Source organism: Engystomops pustulosus, chromosome 4 (assembly GCF_040894005.1).
Source record: "Engystomops pustulosus chromosome 4, aEngPut4.maternal, whole genome shotgun sequence".
Classification (NCBI taxonomy): domain Eukaryota; kingdom Metazoa; phylum Chordata; class Amphibia; order Anura; family Leptodactylidae; genus Engystomops; species Engystomops pustulosus.
In genome coordinates, this window is record NC_092414.1 from 104,743,439 (window position 1) to 104,767,367 (window position 23,929).

The following is a 23,929-nucleotide window of genomic DNA, read 5'->3' on the forward strand; positions in this document are numbered from 1 at the left end:
TTTTTCTGATAACCATATGTTATGATTAAGCTAAAATCATTGTACAAATCACCTTACGGAGCGCAAGTTCAATCTTCCTCTAAATTGTGCTACTGAATTAACATAACATGTGGTTAATCAACTGGTTAATAATTAATTTACTTGGAAGACTAAATCTCCAATTTAGAGAACCAACACAAACATGACCAATATATTCCTCTTTCCTTTGTCACAGCTTACCTTTATCTGCTCTGTGTATACACTGACTTACTATGTAAACAGTGTTCAGATACAAAAAGCCATTTTAACTAGGGATAAAGGGTTAAAAGCACAGGACACATAAAATCTACATATGAATAAGTTTTAAACGCTGTAAATTCAATAAAAATCCTATATAACAGGTGCTACCATCTTGCTACCCGGCAGCCATATAGAAATACCATGAGTACACAAACATTTAGCACATCAGGGGATAAAAATGTAAAAAACAGATTGTCTACTTGGGATTGCACTGGTATCTTCTGTCCATTATGCCACTTCCAAAATATTCACAGTTTAATCTGTATGCTAATGAGGTATTTGGCAAACCAAGATCATGCGGTTGCCACCTGGAGCACTGCTATTCTTGCCCCATATTTCTCACATGCTCCTGCTTTCCCGCTCAGCAAACAGAGAGGGAAGTGGTCCAGGCAAGAATAACGGTGCTCTGGGGGATAAGGATACATCCCATGCACACCAACTGCCTCATTAGCATTCCGATTCAAATGGGAATTTCTTAGAAATAGCATAATGAAAAGAGATCATAGTATCATAGTATATAAGGCTGGAAGGAGACGCAAGTCCATCAAGTCCAACCTTTAAGAATTAAATAAATGTTTTATCCCCATAACCCATGATATTTTTTCTCTTCAGAAAGGCATCCAGGCCTCTCTTGAACATATACATAGAGTCCGCCATAACAACCTCCTGCGGCAGAGAGTTCCACAGTCTCACTGCTCTTACAGTAAAGAACCTTTGTCTATGTTGATGGTAGAATCGCCTCTCCTCTAGGCGTAGAGGATGCCCCTTGTCCTGGTCACAGGCCTAGGTATAAAAAGATCTTTGGAGAGATCCTTGTACTGTTCGTTCAGGTATTTGTACATTGTAATGAGGTCTCCCCTCAGTCGTCTTTTTTCTAAACTGAAAATCTTTGAAATCATATGGCATTTCTCTACAAGGTGGCAGACTATTTGTTTTCTACATTTGCCTTGCAATTTACTAACCATTTGTGTCAAGCTATAGAAAACTATTGTCTAATTCAAATTACCGATAGTATATCTACAAAAAAAAGCTGCTAGTCTATAATCACTACTTTATCAAACATATCTCCATTCAGAGTCCTTAGATTTTTTTAAGCAAGTTTTTAGCTTGCAGTGCTACTGTATGCATGCATCATTATAAATATCTGGTAATTTGTATGTGTTTACTGTGAAAGTAGTTGGGCAGATATTCTTTTCTAGGGCATCTCTGTTACTTAGCAACACCACCACCTTTGAACACGCACTTCTCGGATTCTCATCTTGAGCATTATGTTGAGATTGTCAAGCTACAGATGAGGAAAATAAACACCATAAAAATTCTGCTTAATAAGGTTACCAGGCTTGAATAAGCTACTACCTGATATTTCTGTCAATAACTTATTTCACATGGGAAATAAGTGATTGCTTTTATATCAGAAAATATATAATCTCTGTGTGACATGCCAAACATGTCACATGGATTTCTGTATATGACCAGTGGACGGGTCTCTCACTTCACGCTGATGAACTTTGCCCTACAGACCCTACACATGGGGAGCACAAAACTTATCATAGCTGATGATGAGAGAGGTTCTGTCATATAGTAATAATAAAGGAGGTAACAGTGGAACCTCCAGACTGTACACCGAAGGGCTCTTACAATTTGTAGAAGAATATAGTGATGTAGGCAGAAGAAAGTAGCAATGAAGCAGCACTCCGTTAAATAAAGTCAAGTGAATTTATTCCACCTTAATGATGCGACGTTTCGTCTTTTCAATCAAGACATTCTCAAGCACTCTCAATGCCTTGATTGAAAAGATGAAACGTCGCATCATTAAGGTGGAATAAATTCACTTGACTTTATTTTACGGAGTGCTGCTTCATTGCTACTTTCTCCTGGACCCTCTTCTTAAGACCTGCACCCAACCTTTTCCTTTTTACACGGTGCTGCTCCTTAGCCCTCCTTTGGTGTGATATAGGCAGAGGTGGTACAGTCTATAGCTGTCCATGTGATACAGTCCTGATGCAACATGTATAAAGAGAAATCTAATCATGATGGTATCTGATGAGAGAAGACAAGAAGCTGTCCTGCAAGGAAATGTGTGTCTCTCACTCTGCACATCTTATATGTATTTTGCAAACTGGAATGCGGTGCAGAGATGGAAAAAATGCTTTTGTGGAGTAATGCAGATTACGGCAGATTATTTCACATATTATAAAATGTCAAAAAATAATTAATACCAGTATATACTCGAGTATAAGCTGACCCGAGTATAAGCAGAGACCCCTAATTTCAACACACAAAAACTGGGAAAACCTATTGACTCGAGTATAAGCCGAGGGAGGGAAATGCATTGGTCACAGCCTCCCAGTATATAGTCAGCAAGACCCCTGTAGTGTACAGCCTGCCAGACCCTGTAGTGTATAGCCTGCCAGCACCCTGTAGTGCAGGGGTAGGGAACCTATGGCTCGGGAGCCAGATATGGCTCTTTTGTTGGCTGCATCTGGCTCTCAGACAGATCTTTAATAAATAGTGATGACTGCTGTGTGTCTCTTAGACTGATCACCACCATCGTCTAAGCCTGAGTTAAAGAGAAGACCGTCGGAGCGATGAGGAGCTGCCTGCAGGGAGCGCTGGTAAGTGAATATTCTTTTTTTTATGCTGTGACTAAATATCTACTGGGATGCATGTGGAAGAAGTCAGGATGTGGAGTAGTGAACCCCCTGGACCACCGCGGACAATGTTGTAAGCAGACACCTGGGACCAGAATCTAAGTGGCACCCGGTCTTCACCAAAGCCCGCTGCAAAGCAGGATGGTCTTGTTGCAGTGTGGTACCACCAGGTCGTTTCACAGGCGCAACTTGTCCACGATGGCAGCCAAGGTCGAGGTAAAGGATCACTAGGCAGTCTCTTGGTCAAGAACAGGCAGATGGTCAAGGCAGGCGGCAATGACGCAAGGTCGGGGATGGAGCAAGAGATCAGGGCTGGCAGCGAAGGAGCAGGTCCGGGGTCACAACGGGAGGTCAACACTTGGGAAGGAAACAATGTGGAAAGCTTCCTCATAGGCATGAAGCACTAAGATTCGGCAGGGAATGCTGGGAGCTGTTGGTCTTTAGAGGAACCCGGGAAGTGGGAAGCGCCAATCAGTGGCGCACTGGCCCTTTTAAACTGCCAGCGAGTGCGGGATGGGAGCCGGAAAGTGGCGAGTTGAGTGAGCTCGGAAAGGGGAGCCGCCATGGAGAGGGGCTCAGGTGTGCCTGCGATCCGAGGCGTAGATCACAGGGGCACCCGTGACACTCGGACTACCTATCTACTTGGGGTATGTGCATATTGTACGGCTCTTACAGAATAACATTTTAAAATATGTGGCGTTCATGGCTCTCTCAGCCAAAAAGGTTCCTGACCCCTGCTGTAGTGTATAGCCTGCCAGCACCCTGTAATATACAGCCTGCCCAACCCCTTGTAGTATATAGCCTGCCCAGTCTGTCTCCGATGCACAGGTGCTGCCTCTGGTCCTTCACTCCTCTTCGAATTCTTCTTCTGAAGAGGAGCAGAAAAACCCGAAGAGGATGAAAAGGACCCGCGGCGGCGCCGGATCATCGAACCAAGAATAGGACTTACGGGTGACGTCATAAAGGTGACTTTTGACTTTTTTTTTTCTTGACTCGAGTATAAGCTGAGTTAGGGTTTTTGAGAACAAATTTTGTGCTGAAAAACTAAGCTTATACTCGAGTATATATGGTAAGTTTTTTTTTTAAAGCAGGTGATATGCAGACACGCTTTGATTCATCGCCTAAAGTAGATTAACTCTGCTGCGATTTTAAAACCATAAAGCTGTTTAATGAAAAGTAAAAAAAAAAATGTTTTAATTCACAAAAACAAGTATCTTTTAGGAACTTCCACAAGTTAAAATGCTAACAGATGCTAGGAAGAGGAGGATAAGGAACACTAACAGGTGTTAGGCAACACGCCAAACACTTAGCAAGTAAATTCTCAGTTCTTTACTCTTTTCAGCAAACAGTGTTGCCTAAGTTCATTTAACTAAATCACCTTTCTGTCCAGTGCAGCCTAATCTGGTTTTCATAAATTACCTTTCTGCTCACTACAAATTCTTATTATATTCAACCAAAAGCCATGACCAGTTTATATCATCATATTCCTGTATGAATAGCAAATTATACCCAAGATGGTCAGATGCTTTGTGTACATATTTTGTATCGGAAATTAATAGTCTTGTTTGAATAAAAAAACTTGCCTTTCTTTGTCTTCTTTCAGCAGCAGCAAGTTGAGCAGTCATCCTTTCCTGCATCTTCCTGCAATGTGCCATGACAGCTTCTAAGATCATAAGAGGGTTGCTACAAATTGGTTTCTTATCTTTGTCAAAAGCACCTGCTTCACAGTCTCTTTGAAGTGCAAGGAATGGGTCGCCAAGATTAAACCTTCCATATCTTTCTTGCACAAATACTTCCTTTCTTCGTGCCTTAAAAACAGAAAGCATGGCATTAACATTTAATATGGATACAACCAGTATGCCGATCTTCAGTGGACATTGAACGATCATAGAAAAGATTTTTTTTTTAAACTATAACTCACCATACATACAGTACATATACATTTTGCCTGGTAGTCTAACCCCTTTTCTACGAACACATTTAGCAAACTTAAAAAATAGCAAAGTTTTTATAACTACAAAAACGCTAGACCAGCTCTACCAGCTGTGCATTAAAGTGAATACATTAAAAGCAAGGTTCTGGATGTAAAAGTCTATATGGTATTTAAATATACCAGCAATGGATTTAAATGGGTATTCCGGGAATATAAACGTCTGAAACAAAAAGCCATAATGCTATAAATAAATAAACAATAAAACTAAATAGTTTGCGTTTATAATTCACAAAATGTTAAGGGCTTTCTAAAGTAGGCAATTATCTCCAAGATGGCGCCACAGGTTACTACAACTCCCATTATCCCTCAGCTCTCATTAACAGCTTCTCTCTCTAATGCTCTGTTCCCAGTGGTGATCTCACAGACTGTCCTGCTTTGTTACCATAGTTAATAATGTGTGTAACTGCCATCACTGCACATTGCCCCACTGAGATGGCGATTCACCACAACACTGTCCATACTGGATGCAATGCAAGCAACCGGCTACAGCCAGACATATTGATGATCACATGACCTGCCCTGGCAGGTGTAAGACATGTGATGTGGACATGTGACCAGCAGCTGTCTTAATTGTACTTCCCAATGCATTTTTATGGCCATGAGCCTAAAAAATAAGGACTGTGAACATGATTACTGCCCTATACAAGGGTGAAGCTGTGTGTGACTTGCTATCTACAGCTACGTATGTAAATATGGATTGATGCTTTAAATACATATTTATTATTGAAGTTACCACACTGTGTGCAAAGTGTTTCCTATGTGAATACAATAATAAAGATAATATAATTAGAAATGGACCACAAAACTTTAACAATAAATAATAATTAGAGATGAGCGAGCACTAAAATGCTCGAGTGCTCGTTATTCGAGACGAACTTTTCCTGATGCTCGAGTGCTCGTCTCGAATAACGAGCCCCATTGAAGTCAATGGGAGACTCGAGCATTTTTCAAAGGGACCATGGTTCGGGAATAAAATGTGTTAATTAATTGAAAAAGAATGTCTTCTGATAAGTTAGCAGATGTATGCAAACATCTGCAATCTATTCTTCACTGTTCCGCGCGTATATTATCTCCCGACAAGTTAGCAGATGTGAAGAACAGTGAAGAATAGAATAAAAACAGTGAACACAGTGAACACAGGATCATTTAAGTGAAAAACACAGTGAAAAACACAGTGAAGAATAGATTGCAGATGTTCGGCACATCTGCTTACTTGTCGGGAGATACGCTGTCCCGGGATCCGCTGCTCTTCTTCCACTGAAGTCTCCCCGATGTCTCCGTGCCGCTGCCCGATGTCTCCGTGCCCCGATGTCTCCGTGCCCCGATGTCTCCGTGCCCCTATGTCTCCGTGCCCGATGTCTCTGTGCCCCGATGTCTCCGTGCCCCGATGTCACCGTGCCCCGATGTCACCGTGCCCCGATGTCTCCGTGCCCCGATGTCACCGTGCCCCGATGTCTCCGTGCCCCGATGTCTCCGTGCCCCGATGTCTCCGTGCCCCGATGTCTCCGTGCCCCGATGTCTCCGTGCCCCTATGTCTCGTGTGCCCCTATGTCTCCGTGCCCCTATGTCTCCGTGCCCCTATGTCTCCGTGCCCCTATGTCTCCGTGCCGCTCCGTGCCGCTGCCCGATGTCTCCGTGCCACTGCCCGATGTCTCCGTGCCGCTCCCCGGTGTCTCTGTGCTGCTCCCCGGTGTCTCTGTGCTGCTCCCCAGTGTCTCTGTGCTGCTCCCCGGTGTCTCTGTGCTGCTCCCCGGTGTCTCTGTCCTGCTCACCGTGTTCTTCAATGTGTTCTTCACACATATATATTGTTCTTCACATACTATTTTGTTCGCACCGTTCCGCGCGTATCTTCCGACAAGTAAGCAGATGTGCCGAACATCTGTAATCTATTCTTCACTGTGTTCTTTACTGTGTTTTTCACTTAAATGATCCTGTGTTCACAGTGTTCACTGTTTTTATTCTATTCTTCATTGTTCTTCACTGTGTTTTTTTAATTAAATGCTCGATCTCGAGCAGGGGAAATACTCGTCCGAGCAACGAGCCGTTTCGAGTACCTTAATACTCGAATGAGCATCAAGCTCGGACGAGTATACTCGCTCATCTCTAATAATAATACATTTTACACAAGTGTTTTTCTTCTACTGGCCTGAATTGTATCCATGTATCTGTTAGTGAATATTAATTAGGGATTCAAATTAATTTTCTAATCTGAGTTCACTGAGTAATATCTGTACTTAATGTAGAAATATTAGAATAATATACACAGTTAGAAATACAGCAATCTCAGGAGTTGGTTTGCCACACAATCCTACACAAAAACACTGGCATTATTTTCTAAAATTGGGTAAAATAACCACTGAACTTGTTTAAAAAAAAACACTATAAAAGGTATACTTCCCCTGTTCTGGCTGCAACTTCCAATGTTGCACGTTAAGGCTTTGGTGGTCATAGGAGCCACTGTAGTATTTCAGTGTTGCGTAAACAATAGGCACTAGTGGAAACCAGGTACAGGGTAAGTATATACTGGTATATATTTTTTTATTACCTATGCCTTTGAACTATTGAGTATTCTAATATAATATTATTATAATATTCTAAAAGAAGTCTCTTTATGCGTGTTCTTTATCCAGACCCTCCTTCCAAAAGGTCTTCTTATTATACTATTTCCCATTTAGAAATTTTAAATGAAAAATATTTAAATGATTATAGACCAATAGCATTGACTTCAATGGTTATAAAAATTCTTATTTTCAAATTACAGTTTGCAGATCAGCAAAAATTAGGGGTGAATGACGCCTTGATTAAAGTATACTCCCATTTGGATGTCCCAAAAACAGAGGTACGGCTGACTTTTTTTTCGACTTAGCAGTGCTTATAGTATAGTCATTCCTGAATTTCTGAAGACGAAACGTCAGTTTATGCAAATGAACACGAAATCAATCAATTGGCTATTGGATTATTTCAGTTCCAGGCCACAAATGGTATGGATGGGGAATTTGAGGTCTGAAGAGATTATGCAATATTGGAGTCCCTCAGGGTTCTGTGTTGGGACTTTTGGTTTATCATATATACCTCAGATTTCAGGAAAAATGATTCTGTATGCTTTTTACAAAAATATTCAGACAATTCAGTGTTAGTAGGGTGCCTTTTTTATCAAACATTATTTGTGAGTGTTCTTACTTTTGCCTCAACTACATGGGGCAATTGTCTCTCGGTTAGGGATCATCAAAAATTAGATAAGATTATTAGGAAATGAGACTCAATAGTGTGTACTACACTGGAGAACTGGGAAAATAAGTGCAACATAAACAATTAGAGAAATAAAATCATAGGTAATGTTAATCACTCTTTATATGGCCTAATCCACGGTCAATTAACCCTTTCAGGACCTCGCTTTTTTTGTTTTTTCATTTTCATTTTTCACTCCCCATGATCAAAAATCTATAACTTTTTTATTTTTACATGTACAGAGCTGTCTGAGGGCTTGTTTTCTGCGTAACAAATTGCACTCCATAGTGATGGTATTTATTATTCCATGCCATGTACTGGGAAGCAGGAAAAAATTCCAAATGCAGTGAAATTGGTAAAAAAAACGCATTTATGCCGTTTTCTTGTGGGCTTGGATCTTACGGCTTTCACTGTGCACCCCAAATGACATGTCTACTTCATTCTTTGGGTCGGTATGTTTATGGGGATAACAAATTTATATAGGTTTTATAATGCTTTCATACATTTTAAAAAATGAAAACTCCCTGTACAAAATTTTTTTGGGGGATTTTGCCATCTTCGGGCGCTAATAACTTTTTTATACTTTGGTGTATTGAGCTGTGGGTGGTGTTGTTTTTTGTGAATTTTCATGACATTTACAATGTTATCATTTTTAGGACTGTATGACCTTTTGATCACTTTTTATAGAATTTTAAATTTTTTTTAAAATGGCAAAAAAGTGCCATTTTCGATTTAGGGCGCGATTTAACATTATGGGGTAAAACTCAATGAAAAACCGTTAGAATATTTTGATAGATCGCACATTTTTGGAGGCGGCGATACCTAATGTGTTTATGATTTTTACTGTTTATTTATTTTTATATCAGTTCTAGGGAAAGTGGGGTGATTTGAGTTTTTAGATTTTTTTATTATAACTTTTTTTAACTTACTTTTATTTTTATTTTTACTATTTTTCAGACTCCCCAGGGTACTTTAACCCTAGGTTGTCTGTACGATCCTATCATATACTGCCATACTACAGTATGGCAGTATATGGGGATTTTACTCCTCCATACATTACAATGTGCTGATAGCACATTGTAATGAATGGGTTAACCCGAAGTAGCCGCGGGTCTTCGTGAGACCCGAGGCTACCATAGCGACGGATCGACTCTCCCCGATGACGTCATGGGGAGCTAGGATCCTCTTTTTGAAGCCGCCGGCAGCTTGGAGAGGGCTCAGCCCGTGAGCCCTCTCCAATCACCTGCGGCCGACCAGTGACATGCTATTACGTCACGGGTCGTGAAAGGGTTAAAGGACTCCTGTCATTAGGTCTGTGTCACTTGTCCTGTCACTACTACCTGTTGGAGCAGCTCACAAGGATTCCATCCCAGCCTTTATCTAGTGTTATGGGGAAAAAACATTTATTTAATTCTTAAAGGTTGGACTTGATGGACTTGCGTCTCCTTCCAGCCTTATATACTATGATACTATGATCATTATAAAATCATATTTTCTTTAGCATGTATATAAGGCTGGTCACATGGTCAGAGGCAGTGACCCCTGTTACCCCTTCCCTCTCCTCCCCCTGCTCATGTCTGTGTGTAATGTATAGTAAAGCACTTTACCTGCTGACATGCTCTCCCTCCTAATACACATGTGTGAGACACAGACATCAGCTACACATGTACCTAACATGTTCTGCTATAACATGGCTGCCTGGGGCTCTTGTATCTCTCATACACACACTGGGGGGTGTGGCTGTGCCTCCCACTCATGAGTAAGCTGGACAGCTTGAATATGATAATGACTCATTGGACATCTCACAGGTCATTTGCATACAGCTTTAGGACCTCATTGCTTAAGTTTACAGGCATGTAGAGGGACAATGAAGGGAAAGAGGCAATGCTTTCTAATGGCAGTTTATGAAAATATATTTAATTTAGGGGGTTAATTTGCCAGACGGGTTCCCTTTAAGTGATTGTAGTTCATGTTTTATTCTTATGCGATGCAGACCCGAGAAGTATGAGACATAATTTATACCAGCTGTATTAGCAATGGCAAGTGGTGGGTGTAGAATTAGAGACTGCAGTGATAATTAAGAACATGTGTTGTTTCGTTGTTATGTTGTTTAATGTACATAATTTAGTTTTACCACAGCTGGAGAGAGCCTTTAACAAAATTCCAGCGATAACTTTATCATGCTTCTGGCTTCATTCTATCCTAAGATATAGCCTCATGTTTATATCAGCCCCATCAGTAAAATCCTCTCAGATTTTTCTGAAGTGGGCAGGACTTCCTGGTTGTGACATCAGCTAAGAGCAGTATGGGCAGAGAACTGAGGGCATTCACGTGAATATGCACAAACTACCCAGCCAATTAGGACACACAACGGCTAGGGGGACATGGCTTCCTTCTAAAAAAAAAAACTTTTAAATTATGCTAATGAGACTGAGGGGCTCTGGAGGGTGTTTGCAGAGCCAATCAGTGATATCTTTTCACTGGTTGTTACAATGAGCAGGACATGACATGGGGAGGGGAGACCTGCTCTGCTCATTGTAACAGTCAGTTAAAAGACATTCCTGGAGGGCTTTGGAAAAAAACTGTCTAAGGCACTATGATAAATCTTATGGGCTTCTAAAACACTCAAAATAACTGGCGCAAGTTGCATCAATACATAAGTGATCTACACAATGATGATAATAGTTAAATTAATAATAGCAATCATGATAACAACAATATTGCTGTTAACTGTTAGTAACTATTGGTTTCCTCATTTACATTAAAAATGTGGGAAACACAGAAAATGTTTTCAGTACTAGAACTCCAATTGAAATATTTCAGAATATTCAGTATATTCTTTAAGTCTGACCCATAAAGGCTCCCTTTTCTTCACTGCAGTTTTATGAAAAAAATACATTTGTGGGAATTATCTCAGAGGACTCTATAAAATATGCAGAGCTTGTTTCTATGCATACTTATAAAACTAAAGTATCAAAATACAAAAATGAATGACAAACAAGCCGCTAACATCTGGATTCAATCACAACAGACCAAGCCAGCTAGAGAAAGATTAATCAAGACAGCGCGGCATAATCTTCCCCAGCACACAATGCTTGTCTCTAGGAAGAAAGATCTAAAAGTTCCAAGCTGCTATGAGGAGTGTACAAAACCGTATACACTTCCTCTTCTACAGACATTCAAATACGACCATATTTGGCTTGGTGGAATTGCTATATTCCTAAACATAAACACAGAGGCCAAGGCACAGCAGATGACAAAACTGGGAATGTATAAGGAAGGGATTCATATCCTTACTGCTGAAATCACTCTATAACATTACATTAGAAAAGATGTTTTTGGAAGAGGTTGGTTGCATTATGCATAATAGAGAGCCCTGTTTTTCAGTTTGTGTTTGGGCCCATATAGTTAGGCTTTGAGTGTCTTATCTCATATACTGTACTTAATAAAGTGGAACTTTAAAGACGAGCTTACATTTTACAAAAATTTGAACCTGGGTAACAAGCAAAATTTCACAACATGAGCATTATGTGTACCCTCCCAACCTTCTACTGTACTGTACCTCCCTCTCTCTGTACTATACATGATTCTTTTCAATGATTTCTTAAAGGAAAAGAAGACACAGGCACTTTATAACCATTTCTGTCATTCCTTTTCCAGCTTACATAGTGCTCAATGAATGCTATGTAGTTCACTGGGGAAGCCAACGTGCCCAAGCCAGAGGTTATGGCAAATCCCCATTAATCCGTGACAAATGTCATGATTTCACCTGTAACTGAAATCTTTTGTGTCCTCTTGTGGGGCATTTCAAGTAGTGAAAACCTATTTGAACGTATAGCAGATAAATAAATGGGGAGTTTTTTAAATCATTTAATTTTTAGAATACAACTGAAAATTTCAAGAATAACTATAAATTAAAAAAAAAGATTATTTTTTGCATTTTAAGTCTTACTCGCTGGACAGTTATGTTTACCAGAATAGAACTAAAAGGAAAATTTTACAAATATTCTATAAAAATGATATCAAAGAAGACACCTTTGTTTCACAAAAACAAATACATTCTCTTGGTGGCCTAAAATATAAAGCACAGCTTCTAAAATGTCAATAAGTGGCCAGAGTGATAACATACCTATATCTTTTTTATAAAAAGGATATAGTAGAGCTGGAACAGGTGCAGAGGAGAGCAACCAGGATTATTAGGGGAATGGGGGGATTAGAATACAATGACAGATTACAAAATTTGGGATTATTCAGTTTAGAAAAAAGACGACTGAGGGGAAACCTCATTACAATGTACAAATACCTGAACGGACAATACAAGGATCTCTACAAAGATCTTTTTATACCTAGGCCTGTGACCAGGACAAGGGGGCATCCTCTACGCCTAGAGGAGAGGCGATTCTACCATCACCATAGACAAAGGTTCTTTACTGTAAGAGCAGTGAGACTGTGGAACTCTCTGCCGCAGGAGGTTGTTATGGCGGACTCTATGTACATGTTCAAGAGGGGCCTGGATGACTTTCTGGAGAGAAAAAATACCACCGGTTATGGGGATAAAACATTTATTTAATTTTCAAAGGTTGGACTTGATGGACTTGCTTCTTTTTCCAGCCTTATATACTATGATACAGCATATAGGGCAGGCTACATACATCCATTCAGCCTGTTTATGGCATGTGACCACAAATCACTGATGGCATATGCGATTTTATTTTACTAGGACAAATCCTTGAAGCTAATGTGAGAAGTCACAGAGCCGAGACTTCTTCACTTCTGTATCTGTATTCAGCTGAAGCCTACAAGAGCACAGTTATGAGTAAATCACTAGGTGTTACCAGCTGGAGGAGCGTCCCTTCATTGTCTGATTCTGTCTATCATAACTGACAGCAGCAAACTGTAGGAACTAGCTTTTTTTGTAACAAGACAGATTTATTTTTTTCATACCTTTCTATGAGGGATAACAAAGGGATCTTACAGAACTGAGTGGCAAGTAAAGATGCTCAAGAATTGATAGAATTTGCTATAAGATATTCTGATGAGCTGACGGGTCCAACCACTGATGTTTGTACCATAACTGTAAAGGTATAGTAAATGTAGACAAGTGTAATGTTACAAGTCATATATCTATAAGGAATATACATGAAGTTATGGAAAAAGAAGCAGAAATTAGACACATACTAGACACAGCATTCCCAGTTTCCCACGGGGCCTTCACAAGGAGATCAGTGACATTGCTAAGCATCTCAGTAATGCTATTCGTAAACTGCATTAACAGTAAACCAACGCAATTGAATATTTCTTTTGGTTATAACTACGGTAGATTCTCTTAAGTAATATATTCTTTTACTTATGTCCTTGCAGCTGTAGTATCAGCACAAACTACTGGGAATGTAGTATAAGCACAAATCTAACATCACAAAAGCCTTGGTTCAATAACTTTGATGATATGATTGTGATACATTAAGTGTTATGAAGTGAGCATCAGATCTTGTTGGTATTAATAACCTTACTTGCTTACCACTTAAGAAACACAACCCTAAATGTCAGTGAATTAATGATGACAGTTCTAAAGAGATCTCCCAAGACGTCTGATAACAGTAAATACATGAATGACACAACATGCCCCATAACTTGTAGTTCAAATGCCGACTGTGTCCAAAAGAATAAATTGTATTAAAATGGCAATAAAACAAAACTCAGAGAGTATAGAATTGTTTCTATATTTTGTTAGTATAACCTAAAGCAAAAAGTTAAGTGGCATATAAATTGACACAATCTTGATTAGAAAAATCTATTAAAATCTTAGATGATCCACCATATGTGCAACAAGTGGTATATATCATAAGAAGTACACAGGCGGAGTAGTGTCCAAGTACTCTAATAAATACCGAATAATACAGAATAAATACTGTTTAAAGGTCACATAAAGGAGTATATAGTTAAAGAATCGTAATCTTAATAGATATTGGAGGACAGAGGCTGTATTAAATGACGAAAAACTATAACTAAAATTATACCAAAGTGTGCAGATACCCCATATACTTTGGTTAACTGCTGTATGGCAACATGACAAAATATGGAACGGAAGGAAAGCCATTCAGAGCAGATTTGCATTGTTACATTTTACAGGCTATAAAATGTTTATTTTTTATCATTTGGACATATGGGGCTTTATTTTTTGCGGGCTGAGATCCACTTTTCAGGTACATCATTTAGGGGTGTTCAATAGCTAATTGATGATTTTATAAACTCTTTCTTGGTGATGGTTAAAAAAATCATTAATTCTGGTTTAGGGTTTTTAGCTTTTTTTTTCAATCATTCACCATAAACATAATATGCTTTCTTTATTCTATGGGTCACCATGATTATGGCGATATACCATTTATATAGCTTTTTATGTTTGCCTTTTATGGTTTAGCAAAATATAGAACTCATTTTGTGAGAAATTTGCTTGTTTTTGCATCACTATGTATTAACAGGCATTTTTAAATTTTTTTGTTTACAGAATCTTTTTAGGGCTTTTGGTGAGTCAAGCTGTACTTTTTATTAGTATAATGTCAGAGTAAATGTTAATTTTTGATTACCGGTACTTTTTATCATGTTTTTATACGGTCAGTTTTTTATCCTGTTTTATACGGGTTCAGTGACAATTTTATTTTATTGTACAGGTTATTACAGACATAGTAATATCCAATATTTAGTGTTTTTTGGTGATTTTCACTATTTTATGTTGTATTTGATTTTTAATGGGATGGGGCATCAGGAGACATTTATTCTTTTTTAAAAATTGTTTTATGTGCACTTTTTTTTATTTTTAAACATTTTTATGACTGCTTTACTTTGTTCCAGGGTGGGACACATGAACACAGCACTGTTAGATCGTACTGAAAACACAATCTAACAGGCTTCTATGAAGACAGCCATGGGATCCTTCATCGGACCTCATGACTGCCATAGCAATGATCGGCACCTCCGTTCCCTGTACAAAGGGTGCCGATTGTCCTTGTAATGCCATATAGACTGCGGCATCTAAAGGGTTAAAAAGTGGGGATCTCAATATTTGCCATTACTGCCGGGATCCCGCAGTGATTGCAAAGTCTCATCTTCTGAGCTGGGGCAATCACCATGACGTAACTGTACATCATGGTGCAGCAACTACCCGCATCTTATGTCGTACAGTTACATCAGGGTGTGAGGAGGGGTTAAAAAAAAAAACAATGGCCATATTATGCAGCTCGTCCTTTTCTGTCCAAAGTTATGGCATTTTATGTTCTGAAAGTGTCTGACAAAAATCTTTCTCAACATAGGTGTAGTTGGCGGAGACAAACTTCCTGTACCTGCCCTGAAGCTGAGTCCAATTGACTGGCGGTTAGAATAATTGCCTGGATCAACAGAAACTAGTTAAAAAAAAAGTTTATTCCCATACAATGTAAATGCTCTCCAGAAAGGCATCCAGGCCTCTCTTGAATATGTTCAAATGAGGGGGGGGGGGGTGTCAAGGAACTGAAGGCATCTCTTTTTATATAACTTTCATCCTATCACTCTGCAAAAAAGAAATAATGTAAATGTATAACCCCTCCCCTCATTCAAAGGACATCTACCACCATAATGAAGGATTAAAACTAAGCACCCTGAAATACTGCTGTGTGCCCCTCTGGCATGTTCTGCTCTTCTTTGAGATTTATATGCCCTTGTCTTTAAGAAAAAAAAGGGGCTAGAACAAATATGCTAATAAGCCTGAGGGGCTACAGGTTCTATTAGAATTTGCCTTTTGTATATACTCAAGTATAAGACGACCCAAATATGAGCCGAGGTACTTCATTTTACCACAAAAAATTGGGAAAAACTATTGACTTGAGTATTACACTGGGGTGGGAAATGCATTGGTACCAGCCCATGGGCCTCAGCATATAGCCATGCTATTCCCTCAACCAACAAGCCCCTAGTATATAGCTGGCCCCCTACCACCCAAGAAATAGCCATCCAGCCTGCCCCGCATGCAGCCATCCATACAGCCAACATTTGCCAGGTTGCACTTAAAAAAAACTAAGTAAAAACTAACCTTTCTGGCGCTCCCCGCAGGTCTTCTCTTCTTCCGTCAGCAACGGCAGGTCTGTGCACAACGGCCGACAGAAGAAGAGAAAATATGTGGGGGGCCCCAGAAAGTTGAGTCTACTTTATTTTTTTTCTTAACTCAAGTATGAGCCTAGTTTGAATTTTTAAGCACATTTTTGTGCTGAAAAATGTGCCTTATACTCGAGTATATATGGCAACTTTAAAGGAAACCTACCACTTGAAGTGGCAGGTTTCTGATGGAAATACCGGGCACCAGCTCAGGGTGAGCTGGTGCCGGAGCTTATTTTTGTTAGTGTTTTAAACCGCGGTATCGCGGTTTAAAACACTTTTTAAACTTTATAGCCGGCGCAGGCAGGTACGCGCTCGGCGCTTACCATGCGCGCGGCTACATAGGAAGTGAAGGAGAGCCGCGCGCATGGTAAGCGCCGAGCGCGTACCTCCCTGCGCCGGCTATAAAGTTGAAAAAAACAAAAATAAGCTCCGGCACCAGCTCACCCTGAGCTGGTGCCCGGTATTTCCATCAGAAACCTGCCACTTCAAGTGGTAGGTTTCCTTTAAAAGCCTTTTTTTTTTAAATAAAATCATATAAGAAGCTAAAAGAAGAGTAGATCCTGCCAGGGGGGGGGGGGGGGCACACCAGTATGTAAATGTGCTTAGTTTACAATCCTTCATCCTGGTAGCATATGTCCTTTAATATTGCCTGAAGCTCGGACAAAATCTCATATCATGAGGTCCACACCCAACATTTGCACAGAAGAAACATTCCATGCTTCTGTAATAAAGCAAATATCATTCTGCATACGCAAGGGAGACAGAGCTGGTGTGCATGCGTGCGTGTAAAAAAATATATCGTCTAGGAGACACAAGGTTGCCCAGGAAATGAAAAAAACAGAACGCATGCACAGAGGGAGCCAAGCAACCACCCATAATGTGATAAAGCAAGAACCATACGCCGTATACAGGCGGGCCCCTACTTAAGAACACTCGACTTACATACGACCCCTAGTTACAAACGGACCCCTGGATATTGGTAATTTATTGTATTTTAGTCCTAGGCTACAATGATCAGCTGAAACAGTTATCAAATGTGCCTGCAATGAAGCTTTAGTGTTAATATTCATCCTTATGACAACCCAACATTTTTAAAATCCAATTGTCGCAGAGCCCAAAAAAGTTCTGGCTGGGGTTACAATCATAAAATATACAGTTCCGACTTACATACAAATTCAACTTAAGAACAAACCTCCAGACCCTATCTTGTATGTAACCCGGGGACTGACTGTACATAGTTGACAAAACAGCATATGGCACCTAATACCCAAAGAAGGGCTCATTATACTATTAACCCTATATTACTGTAAGAAAATCTAATAATATTATCAAATCACCCATTAACCCCTTACTGCTGAAGCCAGGTTTCACCTTCCTGACATGGCTCATTTTTAAAAATCTGACACGTGTCACATAAGTGGTTATAACTTTGGAACCCTTTAAAGAGAACCTGTCACCAGGGACCTCATTTTCACTAAAGACAGGTTGCAGAAGCCCATCACACCTGCAGTGCAAAAATGCCTCTCTGCCTTTTATAAGAATTTGCATTACTATATAATTGTGTGTTATAACTTACCTTGCACCCTGACAAAAATCCTCTGTGTAGTCACAGGGGTTGGGCTTTGCTTTGGATTCATTTAAAAAAAACATCATGTGACTTGTCTGTACTGTAGACTGCCTCCATCTTTGTGATCCTGTACAGCTCCCCCCCTACTGATGTCAGCTCACCAGGCTGTGAGCTCTGTGAAGGAGCAGGAGGGAGGAGCTGTACAGCAGCATAAAATTGGGGCCAAAAACTGAGCAGCACAGACAAGTTACATGTTGTTTTTTGAAATGCATCCAAACCAAAGCCCAACCCCTGTGACTACAGGTAAGTTATAACACACAATTATATTGTAATGCAAATGCTTATAAATGGCAGAGAGAGATTTTTTGCACTGAAGATGTGATGGGCTTCTGCAACCTGTCTTTAGTGAAAATGAGATCCCTGGTAACAGGTTCCCTTTAACATATCCAGGTGATTTTGGGATTGTTTTCTTGTGACACAATGTACTTCATGTTAGTTGAAAAAGTTGGGTGATATGTTTGGCATTTATTTATGAAAAAAATGATATTTGTCGAAAATTTGAAAAAATTTGCGGTTTTAAAAAATTTGAGAAGTTAAGGTTTTTGCAAATGTCACATCTGGATTCAGGTTATTACTACTGAAACAAAATGGGCAATGACAAACTTTGGATGCAAAAAAAAAAAGTTGCAAAACTGCACAAGTGCCTTGAAAAGTCACAAACATTTTTGAAAAAGTCAAGCCAAGCTAAATACATGTTCCCCAATGTTTTCCTGACTTCATGTAACTCAATTCACATCCAATTCATTGTCATCTCGACTTTGTCTTAACAGACTTCTGGAAATACTCAGTGGTACTGGCTCAGCTCCATGACAAGGGCATTTTCATGTGTTAAGCTCTGTAAATTGCCTACTTGAGCTTGTCATCATACTTTACAAACTGTCTGTGGCTTTAGATGATCCCAAAATAGTGACAAATAAGTTGTGACTTTTTAGTAGGCATGGTACACAGTGCCTCTGTTCAACGGAGATGGTTCTCATCAGGAAAAGCGTCTTAATGTTAACAGACATGACTGAAATGATTCAGAGGGTGATGACGATACGGTTTCTAAAAGAAGATTAAAATCCCACATTTATTCTCACTGGTATATTTGTGAGGGGGAGAAGAACACTCTTCCTTGGTCAAGGGCAGGCTTGTAAAAAGATCAAATAACATCAAGTTGTTTGGCTTCAAAAACCCCCAGGAAGTAGCGGCTCTTCAAATATTCTGTTACTAGCACAAAGTATCTGTAATATTGGTTTCTGTAGCATGAATCTCTTTTATAGCTTAAAAAAGTAAGATTATTAATTAGTCTACTAATGAGCACAAAGAGCCCAGAGGGCCGGTTTCTCTGATGGTACTTTAATTGGATTATTTCAGATAAACATACATAGAATTATATATTCATCACATATAGAATAACTCCATACACTAATAAATAAAGTAATTTGCAATACTTTTTTATTCTACAATTTGTTGCATGTATACACAGGTGCATGTGTAAATATAAAACCGCCAAAGGGGTTTCTTTTTTTTCTTCATGATATTTTATCTGTATCTAAGCCACATGAAACAATGGCACAAATAGAAGTGATCTGCACTCCTACACGGTCTCTAGTCCATTTATGTACATGCTAGATGTAAAACTAAATAAAGAATTGACCTCTTTTTCATAACACTTTTTCAAAGGCAATATTGTGGATCACATAGGATTATTTATAATGTGCAGACCACCTAAAAATTATGCTTTTGCCCAACCTGGTGGCAAAAATAAATATATTGCCCAACCTGGAGGCAAAAATAAATATATACATACATTTCATCCGCAGCTATGGACTGTAACAATTTATTTACTTTGATGTCTACAAAAGATTATATCTCACCCTGTATAAAGTAGAGAAACTGTATAAAGTAGGAGAGAACTGCTAGTGATATCACCATAGTGAGGTCATCCTAACTCAATCTACAATGAAGATAAATTGACAAAGGCCCCACGCTCATGGCCGTGTGGAGAAACAGGCTGCCAACAAGTAAAAGCTGGTGGCCTGTTCTGCTACTACTCACCCCTCCCATCTCCATGGGAGCTGAGCGGCCACGCTGCAATACAGACAGGAATAGGACCTGCTGTCATATTTTATATTTTACAGCATGGCCTCCCAGCTCTATCACTGTGCGGTTAGACAAGGCGTGCTCACTGCACCATGCACAATAGACCTTTATGGGGGTCGTGAGCAGCAAGCTTACGGCCTCCATACAGTGCATAAAGGCCAAAGTCTGTGAAAAAAATGGTTTTGATAAAATGTAAATCCAAAACCAATTCTGGTCCTAGGGTTTTGTCACATAATTCAATCAACAGGTAATTATTTAAAAAAAAGCTTACAGTGGGGGATTTATGAATAGGCTGGACATTAGACCAATGCAGACCAGTATTCTGCTGTGCCAAATACATCACTGTGTCTGATGCCCCAGTAGCCTTTTCAGATAATTAGCATTTTTATCAGATAAACGTTTTACAAAGTTCTGGGGCACTAAAGTATTAGGTTAAAAAAAGATTTGCCTGCAATCCACTGGATGAACCTGCCACGTGACCTACATGCAGGCATCTAAGGGAATGAGCAGTGAGTCAAGTATAAGGTTTGGGTTTTTTTACAGACTGCTTGAAAATCATACAGGCCCCTGCCAGGTTTCCTTTAAGTAAATTGCTTGAAACCTGGTGTCATAAAAAAGCATTTGGGGTATAATGCTCATCATCAGGGCATACGCTTGTTTCTGAGACAAATTATACATATATAATATACCAAACCTACTTTTCTCAATGTGTTTTCAAATCTTTGACTCTGTGTTCTCATTAAAATTCATAATGCATTACTTAAAACAAGATACAGCATGAGAAATAAAACTTACCCTTAAGGCTTCTATCACAAGGTCCCTTGCTTCTAACTCTCCTTCTAATATACTTAAAAGAAAACGCAGTTCTGGCTTGCTCAAATTTTCCATATTAAAATCTTTTGTCTACAAAATTAAAAGAAAAACAAGTCATTATAAAAACAGCTTCTGATCAACGTGTTCTTAACACAAGTAGAGATTGATCAAAACAAAATATATGGGCAAAATAATCATATTAAAAATTACCAAACTTAGCTTTTTCAAAAATGATTATGCTTAAATCAAGCAACTACGACACATCAAAGTATCAAGGAAAACAGATATGGGCTGCAAATGACAGTGATTAGTTGTATGTAGGGCCTTAGGATGCTTTCATAAGAGCTTTCATTTACAATGGTTCTGCATGAGTGCCATGCAAGTAAAGATACCTTGTTTTTTTGATACGTTCACTCTATAAGCCAGTAAAGCTCCTGGCATATACCCTAAGGGAGCTGTCAAACCTATAAACGCAATCACAGCGCACAGGGGCATGCCACATCTCAATCGCACATGCGTTTCTTTGGAAACGCACTTGCGATCGGTAACCAGCACCCAGTGTTTTGCATTTTGAAAATACAAGACACCAGGTGCTGGTTACCATTGCATGCGTTTCCATAGAAATGCATATGTGATCGGGCTGTAGCAGTCCTCCGTGCGCTTTGATTAAGATTATAAATGGAGTCAAAGCGCTACATGTGACAGCGCCCTTTGCGTTTATGTAGAGATATACTGGCAGATGGAGGCATCCTTTTTCACTTTGTCTGCCCTATACACATTGTATACTGTGGGAAACACGGGATGGAAAGATACAGCAAGATGGATATTTCCATCATGCTACCTCTTGCTGACCGATGAAAACGCACAGTGGAGGCCATCAGAGCGTATTAGGGTACAGATGTAAAGTACTACATCCATCCCTCCTCAGGGAGGTTGCCGTAGTTGTAACTGCCCATATAAGGAGAGTTACATCACTGGGGAAACCCCCAGAACATCAGACGATCAATGGCTGCTGCTGATATTCACTCCTCCTCCTGGTTTTAAGGGAAAGGGTAGGAACAGGATGATGTATGTATGCACCGTATGTGCATATACTGGGATACATCCTAGCCCTCGGTTGCAAGTGAAGTCTGAACATAGAGTTAAAATGAGGTCTGAATGTAGAGTAACTGTTGGTGATTTTGTCTCTCTCACTGGCTGGGGTGAAGTCTTCATTGAATACTAAGCAAAACTTCCCACTGCAACTCCAGCTCCACCAAAATGATGACAGACTTGGACTCCAACTCCATAGTCCTGATTAGCTAGTCACTAGCAGTGCTGAGATAAGCTGATTTGTAGCAGAGGAGCTTCATTACTAATGTACATAAGGTGCAGCCACATTCATCTCAACTAAAAGGGGGATTAAGGGTTCACAACCCGTCAAGCCATGGGTTTCGGTCCTCATGCTGTTGCCGTTGAGTCCAAACTGCGCTCCCTTTACTGATGGTGCAGAAGGCCGGGTAGTGGTAACTGCAAGCTGAGAAGTCTACTCTGCTCCAAGGTCCTCTTCCTGACTCTTGACACAAGTTGTATCCGTAGGGTTAATTAAACAGAGCCAAAAGGCCCCAGGAGCAACTTGTCAGCTGGTAACACAACCAGTGGGGAACACAGAGCTGAGAACGACATGGAGAAGAGAATAAGTTGCTGCGTGGCACAGGGAGAAGAGGAGTTGGGAAATGAGAGTATTTTTTTTGTCTGCTATGGGGGGGGGGGGTCTCCAGTGTTAGTAGTTTTATGCTCTGCGGGTCTCTGGGATTAGTAATTTAAATCTGCTGGCCTCAGAGCTTCCTTCGGGGTCTCTAGTGCTATAAGCTTTATGCTCCAGGGGTCTCCAGTGTTAGTAGCTTTCTGCCACGGGGTCTCCAGCATTTTCCGTCTGCCATGGGGTCTCCAGCATTTTCAGTCTGCCATGAGGTCTCCAGCATTTTCAGTCTGCCATGGGGTCTCCAGCATTTTCAGTCTGCCATGGGGTCTCCAGCATTTTCAGTCTGCCATGGGGTCTCCAGCATTTTCAGTCTGCCATGGGGTCTCCAGCATTTTCAGTCTGCCATGGGGTCTCCAGCATTTTCAGTCTGCCATGAGGTCTCCAGCATTTTCAGTCTGCCATGGGGTCTCCAGCATTTTCAGTCTGCCATGGGGTCTCCAGCATTTTCAGTCTGCCATGAGGTCTCCAGCATTTTCAGTCTGCCATGGGGTCTCCAGCATTTTCAGTCTGCCATGGGGTCTCCAGCATTTTCTGTCTGCCATGGGGTCTCCAGCATTTTCCGTCTGCCATGGGGTCTCCAGCATTTTCAGTCTGCCATGGGGTCTCCAGCATTTTCCGTCTGCCATGGGGTCACCAGCATTTTCCGTCTGCCATGGGGTCACCAGCATTTTCCGTCCGCCATGGGGCCTCCAGTATTTTCCGTCTTTTTTTTAATTCCTTATTTATATTTTCCAAATTTTCTTTGTACAATATCATATATACACATTATAAAAGCTTAAACACAATATAATATCCAGTACATAGCTCTCCTTGGTCAGAGAGGGAAAAAAAACACCAATTTTTATAATTTTGCTTTCTTTCACTCTTTCACCAACCATTTCTTACACCATAGTACCCTTTTCCTCGTCCCAACCAATAAAATTTTTTCAATTTATCTAATTGGTATACCCAATCATTTATTGATGGAGCTCTATAAGATTTCCACCCAGATATCAATAAATGTCTGGCCACATATAACGCTATTGAGAGCCAATGTTTTTCATGACCAGAACATTTTATTTCCTCCATATTACCCAGGAAATAAAATGTTTTGGTGCTGGGGTATTTTCTAAATGCGATATTTTGTTTCTTTTGTGGTATTTTTATTTAGGAAATTTCATAATTTTAATAATTTATTATGTTTGTGGACTCCCCAGCTCTGTAAGAAAGGGGATCTGGTCTGGGTCCATAGCATTCTGGTTAAGCTACATTACTGTTGATTAAAATGTGCTCTGTCTCGGAAATGTATACAGAAGAACATGAAGGGACCTGTGGATTATAGATACAATACCAGGTAGACAACTCATTACTCACTGCTTCAGAACACAAAATCTTATATACGG

The 23,929-nt window shown here is 40.0% G+C and overlaps 1 protein-coding gene across 5 annotated transcripts in view; it reads right to left on the reverse strand.

The window, feature by feature from the left end:
• The window catches only part of CTTNBP2 (cortactin binding protein 2), a 97,929-nt gene that overhangs the window by 43,750 nt on the left and 30,250 nt on the right, over positions 1-23,929 (reverse strand). For all 5 annotated transcript variants that reach the window (XM_072146968.1, XM_072146965.1, XM_072146967.1 and 2 more), the window contains exons 2-3: positions 20,786-20,893; positions 4,514-4,738 (exon numbers count right to left, since the gene is read on the reverse strand). In XM_072146968.1, coding sequence (XP_072003069.1) covers positions 4,514-4,738; positions 20,786-20,878 — 318 coding nt within the window. In that variant the 5' untranslated portion in view covers positions 20,879-20,893. The remainder of the gene's footprint in view (positions 1-4,513; positions 4,739-20,785; positions 20,894-23,929) is intronic.